The sequence below is a fragment of the Macaca thibetana genome, chromosome 1 (assembly GCF_024542745.1).
Source record: "Macaca thibetana thibetana isolate TM-01 chromosome 1, ASM2454274v1, whole genome shotgun sequence".
Lineage (NCBI taxonomy): Eukaryota > Metazoa > Chordata > Mammalia > Primates > Cercopithecidae > Macaca > Macaca thibetana.
In genome coordinates, this window is record NC_065578.1 from 219,091,509 (window position 1) to 219,105,589 (window position 14,081).

The window sequence follows — 14,081 nt, forward strand, 5'->3', positions numbered from 1 at the left end:
AAAGAAGAGACTATGCTGAAGGCCCATGTTTGGTACATTTTCTGACCCTGATCCTTGTGATCTAGCAGACACAAGGGTATTGATCGTAACCCTGCCATATACAGACTGTGTGTGTTATTACTGCAAGCCAAGATAAGAGTTCCAGTACAGACCCCATGGGGTGGGAGTAAGATCATGATTTCTCATAACAGTAACTAATTGTAATTGAAAAGCATCTTGGCTTTCTGTTAGAGAAACTGAAAAGCATCTTGGCTTTCTGGTAGAGACTGAGCAATCAATAGGACAACAATTTTGATGTGACGCAAACTGGTTCAAAACTGGCTATCATTCATCAGAAACTAGGTATCACCTCATATCTATCATTGTGAAAAATAACAGTAGTGGGTGAAAATATGGAGTAATTGGAATGCTTGCACACTATTGGTAGGAATGCAAGATGGTGCAAGAAACTATGAAAAACAGTGTGGAGGTTCTCAAACAGCTAGAAGTAGAACTACCATATGAACCAGCAATCCCATTCCCAAGTATAACAAAGAGTTAAAATCAGGATCTCAAAGAGATGTTAGCACTCCCATGTCCATTGCAGCACTATTCACAATAGCCTTGTTATTGTTTTAGTATGCATGCATCCAATTTTATTTCTAATACCTATTTAAAACATATCCTAAAGTAATTCAACATAAATGCATTTCCATAACATACACTATAATTATTTTCTTATTTCAGTATATTTTAAACATGAAAATCAGTCAATTGCTTTGGTTAAGTTGAAATAATAGCTGTATTTCATTTTGTACTGTTTGATAACTACAGATGATAAATGAGTAGAGCCTATGTCGTGAAAATAATATAAGATATGTTTAAAGTGTTCTTTAACTGGCAATACATTCTAAGCTACATCAATTCTTCACTTAGGAAAACATAGATTGGAAATACCCTGGAAATTTAAAATGTACGCTTTTATATTATTGCCTCACAAAATCCATTTAACCAGTCAAATAAATCCAAATAGTTAATCATGTAGACAGCCTGGCTCTTTTATGTTATCAAGTTTAACTTCTCCTCTGAAAGTAAATGGGCATTTAAAATGGATTTTTATGCACAGACAGGCCGAATGAGTAACTAGTGAATATTGTGAATCACTTAATTTGTGGAATTGTTAGAAATTTTGTCAACAATTTAGCCCCAGGGAGAGCTAGCCTAACTACTTTGGCTAAAATCTAGGGAATAATTGGTAGTCTGCCTTCTGGGATTGCAGATTTTCTGTTCACTGATTTTAAGAGCAGAGTTTAAATGATAAAAGCTAATGGTATGGACGAAGGGTGAGTAGTTTTAATAATTTACATTACTTTTACATGTGAAAGAAAATCTCATAGAATTTTCTAGGGCATCCACCTGCTGATTGAGAAGAATCCTCATGAATTCATCCCAAATGGTCATCCAGCTTCAGAGAAATCTGAGTGAGTTGATCTCAGGACTGATTTCTTCCTATTTCCATTTTCAGGTCTTTGCTTCTCGCTCTAGCTCATGCCTCCAACTTTGGTCCGTCATTAAGTTTCATCCCTAGAAACGCCCTTGATCTGACCCATATCACCATCTCTATTCCATCCCAGCACATATTTCTGTTTTTTCTTTGTTTCATGTCTGATTATTTTATTCTCATTATTCCATTTTCTGGCTATATCTACATGATAAATTACTGCAATAATCAGAATAAACCATCCAGGTAGCACATTGTTATTTCCTTATTGCTAAGTAGAAATTTGTATCTTTAAGACTTGGTTGATAATCCCTGGATATATTGTTGACATTCTATGAGGCAAACACTTCAGATTTACTTATCAAGTTAATCGTGTCTGTTTTTATTTGTAGGTGGTTGTGATGAACACATGATGTAATATACTGCAAAGCACCTATAATAAATTTTAATATTGTTCCTATGATAATATTTTTTACTAAAGAATCTATTCATATTTGTATTTATGAAATGATTTTGTGGATTTTGTTTAACCAAATTGATTTTACTGCTTTTGATATATAAGCAAGTGAAATATAAGTTTAGGACATTTTTATGAAATAATGAACAAGAATGTTTTATATTTACTTATTTTCCTTTTCAGAACTATGTGTAAAAAACATACAAAACAAGTGTGGGTAAAGTGGTCTCAAATAAAATGAAAACGATAGACTCCTGGTGTTTTTGATTGGTGGGCCACACATCAAATGCCAAGCTAATTTGTCATTGATAAAAACCCAAAGAATTGAGGTACATTTATGTAATGACCAATTACATTAATTTGTTACACTTCTTTGTAGAATTTTTATTCTACAACTAATTTTGTTTATGTTATTTACACTCCTGTCTCCATAACCCTGCATGTTTCCTCCAGCTGGAACATACAGCCTTTCATTCATTAGAAATCCTTCCAACTCTTTATATGACAACTTACAAATTGACTTCATCAATACCTCAGTTTAAAATATTTTTACTATTTTCTAAATTTCTATAGGACATATATCCCACAATAATATCTGTTAGGTGATAGATATAGAGATTTGTAGAAAAATAGATAAATGCATATATGGTGTTATACATGTGGGTATATGGTGTTATACACGTGGGTATATAGTGGTATACATGTGGGTATATGGTGGTATACATGTGGGTATATGGTGGTATACATGTGGGTATGCATCTTATTCCTGACTTACAGGACTTCACAATGCATATCAAAGGCATACATATGAGTGTGTGTATATATATGGTATGTATGTCTATGTCTAGTATTAATAATTGGGCATATTTATATATAATAATTTGGTCCTTGAAATAAAATTATGAATACTTAAAAGGTAGAAATCATAATATACCTACTTTTGTATCTCTGCTCATGCTTCCTCCTTGTGTTAAACGTTAAATTTTTTGCAAAATATAATTAAAAGCAGAAAAAGACACCATGCCCTTGCTGACTATTTGTCAAATGGTATTTGGCTTCAGGGATGATAATTTGTTCACAGTGAACATCAAGATGCAATATAAAGAAAAGAGAGTATAAAAAAATAAATAGGAAGAGATGAATTGGCAGTGAGGATGACCATAAAAAATGTCCAAACAGTTTTTCATGAATAGCAGGTGCACAACAAGTAGATCTGCAGTAATGAATTAATAAAATATATATTATCATTTATTTATAATTAGAAATTATTCTATGTGATAGTAATGTGTGCATCCATGTAGTTTTGTCTTTTCTATATTCAGCCTTACCTGATTTTTTTATATTGATCAGAGAGAAATAGTAGCATTATAAATGTATTTATTCTTTTGTCTACATTCTTGAATTGATCCTTTCATAATGAATCAATAGCAACATGGCATAATACTCTTATTTCTGCTAATATACAAAGAAATTTCAGGTTAGAATGTTCAAGAGACTGGTCTAAAACCTGATTTCTGTAAAAACAAAACAACTGCTGACTCGATTCTCAGTGTGCCTTGGACTCTTCTCTAATTCTTAATAGAGTTTGCCAAGCACCAACATCAGAGCACACAGGGTATGATTCTACACTCATTATTTTGAGAAATAATCAATTTAAAACATCACTGCACAATTCTGAATCTAAATGGATATTAGATTCAAATAACAAATTCACTATCTACTAATCTGTACATTATAAAAGCAAACACAAGAATTGTCTTAATTACTAAGGTATTCTGCTTGTCAGAAAGACCTTCATTGTATTCTGGAATCCTAATTTTTACTAGCACATTAATGTCTAAATGGCTGGAGTAGAGTAAGCATCTTTTATTGATAAGAAAATATTAAATCTAGCTATATCTGGCATAGATAGCACCTTACTTGTGGTGTGAGTAGTTGACATCAGGTGTCTGTCTCCTCAGCCAGTAGTGACAGGGAGAAGTGACATGCTGGGAGAAGGCCCTGTTTGTCCTAGGCTATTGCAGAGCAAAGGTTCAGTTCCAGCAGAGAGCACAGTATGTGTTTTCCTGTGGCTGCTGTTGGACATTCTGTTTGATCCTCTCACTTACAATCTGAGGCTATTATATCATAATAGGACTCCAAAGTCATTGTGTCCAAACTTCTTCATTAGGTAAATAAGGAAACACCAAGTTAGATGCACTGTTTTTCTAACTCGCAAGACAAGCTTGAGACATGGGTATAATTAATTTTCTTAATTTAAGAGATGAGAAAACTATGCTTACATATTATGTAACTTGTCAAAATTCTAAGCTAAGTCTGACTTTTGAAACATTATTTTAGTCATTTCTTTTGAGTGGATATTAAAGTAAATCAGAGAGGGTTAATTCATTTCATTATCAGAACAACACTCAGTTGGTGTTTGAGGGTAGATAAAATTAAATCTGAATGAGCCACTTTGCCCAGACTGTCTTTACTAGATAGTCATTGTAAAGGCAGATTGAGGAATTCTCCCTTCTGTTTCTGCCTTTCTGAGGGGTAGTACTTGGGCATCCTATTCTTTCTTCCTGAAAGATAAAAAACTGTATTCTGCTTTGTTTCCTTTTATTGTTATGGATTGGATAATGTTCTCTCCAAAATTCATACATTGAAGTATTAGTCCCCTGTACCTCAGAAGGTGACTGTATTTGAGGATCAGAGTTTTTAAAAAGATCATTAAAATCGGGTCATTGTTGTGTTCCCTAATCTAATAGGATTAGTGTTCTTTTAAGAAGAGGAAATTTGAACACAGACAGGCACAGAGGAAAGTCACACGAAGAGACACGGGAAAACATGGCCTTATAACAGCCAAGAAGGGAAGCCTTGAACACACCCTTCCCTCTCAGCCGTTGGAAGAACTCAGCTCTGACAACACCTCGTTTTTGAACACTTGGCCTCCAAAACGGTGAAATAAATATCTGTAGTTTAAGCCACCCAGTCTGTGGTGCTTTGTTACAACAGCCTTAGCAAATGAATAGATTGACAATCTCCAAATGTAAATTTTTGTACTCCATATGTTCCTAGAGAGGTTAGAACAGCAGAAATTTTCAATTAGGTTTTGAAGTAGTTTGGGCCATATTTTATTTTTCAAAAAGAGTGATTACAAAGCCAATACACATTTATTTTGTTTTCTAAAAACATCATTATTATCCTATGCCCAGAAATAACCACTATTATTTTGTGTATAAAGATTGACAGAAATTTTTAGATCATAGTTCAAAAATTTTATCAAGACTAATAAATTATTTTTTAAAAACCTATTCATTTATAATAACATGAAAAGTCTAATATGATTAATAAAAGTTGTGGACGTGGCAGACTCAAAAGAAAATTTAAATCACTGCTTTAAAAATCAAATTTGAATTGGTTTTAACTCATTTTTACAGTACTATTGTGAGTTAAATACAACTGTGGAGACTGCCTCTGATTTCCAAGTAATGGTCTTCTTTTATTCAAATTGTATGTCAGCAGACTCCCTCTTCCTCAAATCATAGTCCTTCACATGCAGTTTCTCATTCTTAACTTTAAAATGGTAAATCCTGTGAAGGTGCTGATGACACCATCCAGGTATAGCAAGAGGGATGAACACCAGCTAGTTAAATGCCACAGACTAACGCATGTCTTTGGTACTGGTAGGTCCTGAATCAAGGCCAACTGTGTGTCCAGTATTTCAGAGTTCAGTCCTATATGCAAGATTTCTACTGTGAGAGAAAAATCAGTGACTGGATATATTATTGCATGAAGCAGAGGCCCTTGTGTCAGATCTAGCCCATAATTTCTCTGTTTGGCACACTGGGAAGTGTTATGCTAAAATCAGAACATTTATACCAAAAAATGTAAAGATTTGGCCTCATAGTGCCTGAAATCTCATGCAGGTAACACTTAGCTGAAATCTCATGCAGGTAACACTTAGCTGTACCTATCCTATCATTACTTGTTCCTGACCTGCTCATATATTCACATTATGTGCTCGACTTCTGTTAGGATTTGAGTTAGGACCGTTTGCCTGCCCTTTCCCTAAAACAACCTCTACCCAATGCAGTAAATACAGCAGTTGTTGATTGGATAATCACTGAATGAATGAGACCTTTTGCATTAAGTAATGTATACTATTCCAAAGTTTATTGTTTATTTTGTGTGCATATATCCAGTTACTTAATGAATACATGTTTATTTTCTTTCGTTTATTCAGAACTTGTTATCTCTCAGACTTAACAGAGAAACAGCAAAGGAGAAAAAGGAAAAGCAAATGGGAATTATCAACCACCGTTGGGATGAGATTTATATTCAACCACTATGGATCACTTTGTGGTTGTTTCCTTTGCACTGAATATCACTAAAGCCCCAACCATTTTGAATATTATTTGGCTTTCCCCTCTATGACTTGGAAAGAAAATGACAAATGAGACCACCGTGACTGAATTTATTCTCAAGGGCTTCTCAGACGTGCCTGAAATGACTCTTATTAGCACTGCACTCTTCCTTTTCATCTACCTTTTTGCCCTCGTGGGGAACATGTCCATCATCCTAGCTGTGGCCAGAAACATCCGCCTCCATACTCCCATGTACTTCTTCCTGCAGAATCTGTCTTTCTTGGACATGTGCTACACCTCAGTCACTGTCCCGAAGGCACTTATCAATTCACTTATGGGCTTCAAAGTCATTTCCTTTTGGGAATGTGTGGCTCAGCTCTTTATATTTGTAATGCTGTGTGCCTCTGAGTGCTTCTTACTCACATACATGGCATATGACCGTTGTTTAGCCATCTACAAGCCTCTTATCTATGGTTTCATTATGAGCAGAAAGCTGTGTACAGAGCTTGTCATTGTGGCCTGGTTAAGTGGAGCTCTCTATGCCATCTTTCACACTATCAACACCTTATCTCTACTATTCTGTGGGCCCAATGTCATTGACCATTTCTTCTGTGACAGCTCTCCCATTATGAGACTGTCTTGCAGTGACTCCCATGTCAATGAAGAAGTTGGATTCGCAGTTGGGGGGTGTATCATTCTCAGTGCTTTTGCCCTCACCATAATCTCCTATGTTCTCATCATCTCTACCATTGCTCAAATCCACTCTGCTGGTGGCCTTCAAAAGGCTTTCTCCACCTGTTCCTCTCACCTGGCAACTGTCATTCTGTTTTATGTCACTGGGAGCTTTGCTTACCTCACACCCACTTCCCAGTACTCTCCCACTCAAGGACGGTTAGTGTCTGTGTTTTACTCCATCCTCACACCCAGCCTAAATCCCATCGTCTACTGTCTGAGAAACAAAGACATGCAGATGGCCCTGAAAAAGCTGTTTTTCTATCCAAGTGGACAAGTTTTCTTGTATTGACTATATTGCTGTGAACATTTTTCCACATTGACTATGTGCATGTTTAGGAAGGCAGCTTACTCGTTGGCAGAAAGGGATCACAGATTTCACTCTTGATAAAACGGCAAATTAAGAAAAGAATAATTTCTGAGGCCTCAGTTCTGTTCCGTTAGTCTGTATATCTGTTTTGGTACCATTACAATGTTTTGGTTATTGTAGCCTTGTAGTATAGTTTGAAGTAAGGTAGCATGATGCCTCCAGCTTTGTTCTTTTGGCTTAGGATTGTCTTGACTATCCCGGCTCCTTTTTGGTCCCATATGAAATTTAAAGTGGTTTTTTCTAATTCTGTGAAGAAAGTCAATGGTAGATTGATAGGGATAGCACTGAATCTATAAATCACTTTGGGCAGTATGACCATTTTCATGATATTGATTCTTCCTATCCATGATCATGGAATGTTTTTCCATTTGTTTGTGTCCTTTCTTATTTCCTTGAGCAGTGGCTTGTAGTTCTCCTTGAAGAGGTTCTTCACATATCTTGTAAGTTGTATTCCTAGGTATTTTATTCTCTTTGTAGCAATTGTGAATGGGAGTTCGCTCATGATTTGGCTCTCTGTTTGCCTATTATGGGTGTATAGGAGTGCCTGACAAAAACAAGCAATGGGGAAAGGATTCCCTACTTAATAAATGGTGTTGAGAAAACTGGCTAGCCATAGGCAGAAAACTGAAACTGGACCCTTTCCTTACATCTTATACAAAAATTAACTTAAGATGGATTGAAGACTTAAATGTAATACCTAAAACCATAAAAACCCTAGAAGAAAACCTTGGGAATACCATTCAAGACATAGCCATGGGCAAAGACTTCATGACTAAAACACCAAAAGCAATGGCAACAAAAGCCAAAACTGACAAATGGGATATAATTAGACGAAAGAGCTTCTGCACAGCAAAAGAAGCTATCATCAGAGTGAACAGGCAACCTACAGAATGGGAGAAAATTTTTGCAATCTATCCATCTGACAAAGGGCTAATATCTAGAATCTTCAAGGAGCTTAAACAAATTTACAAGAAAAAAAAAAAACCACACCAAAAAGTGGGCAAAGGATATGAACAGGCACTTCTGAAAAGAAGACATTTATGCTCCCAAAAAACATATATAAAAAAAATCTCATCATCACTTGGTCATTAGAGAAATGCAAACCAAAACCACAATGAAATACCATCTCATGCCAGTAAGAATAGCGATCATTAAAAAGTCAGGAAACAACAGATGCTGGAGAGGATGTGGAGAAACAGGAATGCTTTTACACTGTTGGTGGGAGTGTAAATTAGTTCAACCATTGTGGAAGACAGTGTGGCAATACCTCAAGGATCTAGAACCAGAAATATAATTTGACCCAGCAATCCCATTTCTGGGTATATACCCAAAGGATTATAAATCATTCTACTATAAAGACAAATGTACATGTATGTTTATCACAGCCCTATTCACAATAGCAAAGACTTGGAACCAACCCAAATGTCCATCAATGATAGACTGGATAAAGAAAATGTGGCACATATACACCATGGAATACTATGCAGCCATAAAAAAAGGATGAGTTCATGTCCTTTGCAGGGTCATGGATGAAGCTGGAAACCATCATTCTCAGCAAACTAACACAGGAACAGAAAACCAAACACCACATGTTCTCACTCATAAGTGGGAATTGAACAATGAGAACACACGGACATAGGGTGGGGAACATCACATACCGTGGCCTGTTAGGAGGTGGGGAGGTAGGGGAGTGATAGCATTAGGAGAAATACCTAATGTAGATGAAGGGTTGATGGGTGCAGCAAACCACCATGGCACGTGTATACCTATGTAACAAACCTGCACGTTCTGCACATGTACCTCAGAACTTAAAGTATAATAATGAAAATAAATAAATAACAAAATTAAAATTAAAGAAAAGAATAATTATCTGCCATTAAATTTATTTTGTCAATTGTAGAAATTTTAATAACTTCTGTCCTACGTCTAGTTTTATCTGATACTTTGTGATAAAATGGGGAGTAACACTTAGTGCTGTTTTGGTCAGTTGCATTTTCCTTATCAACTCAAGAGAAGATGAGACAATAAACAGTCTCTATCTTTTTAGTCTATAATCCCACTACTTCTGTGCAGATGGTAGGGGAAAAAGTCAATGTATTGCTTGCAAAGAGCTGCATGTAGAATGTGGTAGGGCATTTATTTCCTGATGGCAAGTACCTGGGCAAATAGATTCAGGGTCTCTTATCACCTGATAATGGGTTATTGATAAGAGGCCAAAGGAATGTCTTCATCTTTTAAATATATAATTAATGCCCACAACCAGCATAAATATTTGTGTTGGCTATCCACTGGACATATAAATGTGTTTCTGAATAAGCCAACTTGACGAGATGAATTTATGGGGGATGATGTTTAGCATGTAGATATGGGAATGAGAGACCTACAATATTTTGAAGCATTTGGAATCAGATAAGTATTACAAATGTTTGTCTTGACACATTTTTGTCTCTCATAGATGCAGTAAATCAATCTTACATTTCATTGGTTCTTTATATTTGTTAAGATGATTGACTTCATATATATATGTTATGTAAACTTTTTAAGTTGCAGAAATAAGATCTATGTTTGTTTCTTTGCTTGTGGCAGAACATACACATGCACACACATAAATATCAATATATAGACTTATGGCTATATGATATGTGCCCAACATGTTGCATTTTAGAGGGTCTGGACACAATGACTGTTTATTTATCTTAAAATAAAAATTATTAGACTAATTGGATCTAATAGATATATTCAGAACACTCCACCCGGAACAGTAAAATGCATGTTTTTCTCAGGATAGACCATATATTAGGCCATGAAAAGTACTAATAAATTTTTAAAAACACAATTATAAAAAATATTTTTTAATTCCAATGAATTAAAATAGAAATTAATAGCAGAATAAAATGGAAAAAAAATCACAAATAAATATAAATAAATAACATGATTTTAAAAAATAGAGTGAAGAAATCAATAGAGAAATTCAAAAACACCCTGAGCTAAATTAAAATGAAAATACAGCATACCAAAACTTTAGAAAAAGCAGAAACTGAGCTATGAGGGAAATATATGTAAATGCTTACATTAAAAAATATAAATATACTGCAAATGCTTATATTAGAAAAGAGCAAAGATCTCAACCTAACAACTTAATTTATACCTTAAGAAACTATAAAAAGAACAAACTAGGCCGGGCGCGGTGGCTCAAGCCTGTAATCCCAGCACTTTGGGAGGCCGAGACAGGCGGATCACGAGGTCAGGAGATCGAGACCATCCTGGCTAACACGGTGAAACCCCGTCTCTACTGAAAAAATGCAAAAAACTAGCCGGGCGAGGTGGCAGGCGCCTGTAGTCCCAGCTACTCAGGAGGCTGAGGCAGGAGAATGGTGTAAACCCGGGAGGCGGAGCTTGCAGTGAGCTGAGATCTGGCCACTGCACTCCAGCCTGGGCGACACAGCGAGACTCCGTCTCAAAAAAAAATAAAAATAAAAAAAGAAAATGAACAAACTAAATACACAGCAGAAGGAAGGAAATCAATATTAGAGATAAACAAAATAGAGTACAAAAAAATACAGAAAATTAAAACAAGAATTGGTTATTTGAGATGATAAGCAAAATTTTTTAAAAGTTAACTAGATTGAAAAAGAAAAAAGAATATTCAAATGACTAAAATCAGAAATAAAAGCAAGAACACTAAAAGTAACTTCACAGAAATAGAAAGGATTATAAGAGAATACTATGAACAATTGTGTGCCAACAAATTAAATTACTAAATAAAAAGAATGAATTCCTAGAAACAAAGAATTCAAATAGCAACATGAATCATAAAGAAATAGAAAATCTGAACAGAATTATAATAAGTTGAATCAGGAATCAAAAACTTCCCACTAAAGAAAAGCCCAGGGTGAGATGGCTTTACAGTTGAATTCTGTTGTTTAAAGAATTAATATTAATCCTTCTCAAATTCCCCCAACAAATTAAAGATAAAAGAACACTTCCAAGTTTGTTCTATGAAGCCAACCTTACCCAGAAAATAAAGTCAGACAAAGACATTACAAGAAAAGAAACGTACAGGCTAATAGACCATGATGAATATCATTGCAAAAAAATCTCAACAAGTACTATCAAGCAGAATTCAGCAGGATATTAAAATAAGTATACACTATGATCAAGTGGAATTTATTCTCAGAATGCAAGGATGATTCAACATACTAAAGTCAATCCACATCAACAGAATGAAGGGAAAAAGCACATAATCACTTCAATTGATACAGAAAAAGCATTTGAAGAAATTCAACACCAATTTACGATGAAAAAAACTTAACACACTAAGAAAAAAAGAAAACAACCCCAATATAATAAAGGTCATACATGACAAACTCCCAGTCAACAACATACTCAATGGTGAAAGACTAAAATGTTTTTCTCTAAGATCAGAAAAATAAGAAGGGTACTCACCTTCACCACTTCTATTTAACAAAATTTTGGAAGCCTCAGCCACAGCAATTAGACAAGAAAAAGAAAATAAAGGCATCTAAATTAAAGTTATCACTGTTTACTGATGACATAATATTTATATAGAAAACCCTAAATATTTCACCAAAAAATTTTAGACTAAGAACAAAATTTGCATAGTCGGAAGATACAAAATCAACACAGAAATATCAAGTAGGTTTTTATATACTGACAATAAACAATCTAAAAAAACCAATACCATTTACAACAGCATCATAGAAAATAACATTCTAGAAGTAATGCTATCCAAAGAGGTAAAAGAAAAAGAAAAACTGATAAATTGAACTAAATCAATATTTAAAAATTTTGGGTATCAAAAAAAAATGAAAGTACGACACACCAAATGAGAGAAAATATCTACAAATCATGTATCTGGGAGGAGCCAAGATGGCTGACTAGATGCATTCAGAAAGAGATTCTTCCACTAAGGCACCATACCAGCAAGAAGGCTGGCTCACTCTAAGCTGATCTTCAGAAGGAAGACATTGAGACTGGATAGAGGGAGGACACAAACACTAGGCTGAAGAGGGAGAAAGCTGATAAGCCTGCACAGGGTTGCCAAGCACCAGGACTCACTCCTGGCCCCAACAAGCTCCTGAGGAAGAAGTGAGTTAAATAGGTATGGAGTGGCCCACTCTCCCACAGACCTCCAGAATCCTAGTGGCAGGAGATCCCATGACCCCTGTGGACATTAGAGCTGGCAGGGAGAGCTTCTTGGAAAGTTGGCAGGGACCGGACTCCAGTCTGCACAGAGTCCAGAAGGTTTGGCAAGGGAACAGCTGCAGTGGAGCATGGCCATAGATGCTCATCCCACAGGGCTTGCCATGCTCTTCTAGGTGGCGTCAGACTTTGTTGACTATCAGATCTGGACAAAAAGGGGCTATCTTTTCTATGGGATGAGACCAGTCTGATCAGAGTGCCCCTGTCTTCTGGTCTCTCCCATGAACTCTGCCTGACCACATCTGCTTACTGTGCAGCCTCAGGTGCCCAACCAGGGTGCTTCCTGGTCAGTACTACCATAGCCCTTTTATGGCCAGACTCTGCCAAATCATCAAAGAACTTTGGCAGATGGGGCCCCACAGGTATGCATTCACCCTCAGCCTCCCGCTACTGCTTTACTGGCTCGCACACACCTGCAGCCTACTCCACCACTTTGCTGGAAGACAATCACGCAGAGAACCCACCACACTGCTGCTTTGTTGCCACCATCATGTGAGTGAAGCCACTGCCCAGGTGAAGGACTTTTGGCAGCATCCCACATGGGAGTGTTGTCACCAGCAGACTGGGAACACCTTGGCCCTCCAGTGCAGCAGGTGTTTAACCTCAACACAAAATCATGGGATGGGTCCCAGCCCCCCATGGTTAGAGCATGTAGCCCAGGATGCTGAGCTGAGCCTTGACCCCTGAAATCATCCAGAAATAAAGCCAGTTGACAAAACACAACTTATACTAGTACAGTAAAATCCTCAAGTGTACCAAAGAACATAAAAGCAAAAAGCCTCATCCAAAAAACAGCACCTTCAAAGGTTAAAAAAAAAATAAGTCCATACAAATGAGGAATAACCAGTGCAAACATTCTGGCAACTATAAAAGTCAGAGTTTTATCTTACCTCCAAATAACCACACTAGATCCCAAACAATGGTTCTTAACCAGACTGAAATAGCTGAAAACAGATACATCAAATCAGAATTTAGATGGCAATGAAGACCACAGACACTCAGGCAGAAGTTGAAACCCAATCTACAGAATCTAGTAAAATGATTGAAGAGCTGAAAAGTGAAATAGCCATTTTAAGAAAGAACAAAACTGATCTGATAGAACTTAAATAATCACTACAATAATTTCATAATATAATAAAAAATATTAACAGCCAAACTGGCTAAGCTGAGGAAAGAATCTCAGAGCTCAAAGACTGGTTCTCTGAATTAACTCATTCAAACAAAAAAAAGCATTATAAAAAATGAACAAAACCTCCAAGAAATATGGGATTATGTAAAGAGACCAAATCTAAAACACATTGTTATCCATGAAAGAGAGAAAGAAAGAGCAAGCAACTTGAAAAACATATTTGAGGATATAGTCCACAAAAAATTTTCTAACCTTGCTCTAGAGGTTGACATTCAAATTCAGGAAATTCAGAGAACCCCTGTGAGATACTATATAAGGTAATCATCCCCAAGACACATTGT

At 36.1% G+C, this 14,081-nt stretch overlaps 1 protein-coding gene across 1 annotated transcript; it reads left to right on the forward strand.

Moving 5' to 3' along the window:
* The first annotated feature begins 6,116 nt into the window (after nucleotides 1–6,116).
* LOC126959351 (olfactory receptor 5V1-like) lies at nucleotides 6,117–7,310 on the forward strand. The gene has a single exon (XM_050798304.1). The coding sequence runs from the start codon at nucleotides 6,369–6,371 to the stop codon at nucleotides 7,308–7,310; it is 942 nt and encodes a 313-aa protein (XP_050654261.1). The 5' UTR covers nucleotides 6,117–6,368.
* The last annotated feature ends 6,771 nt before the right edge of the window (nucleotides 7,311–14,081 follow it).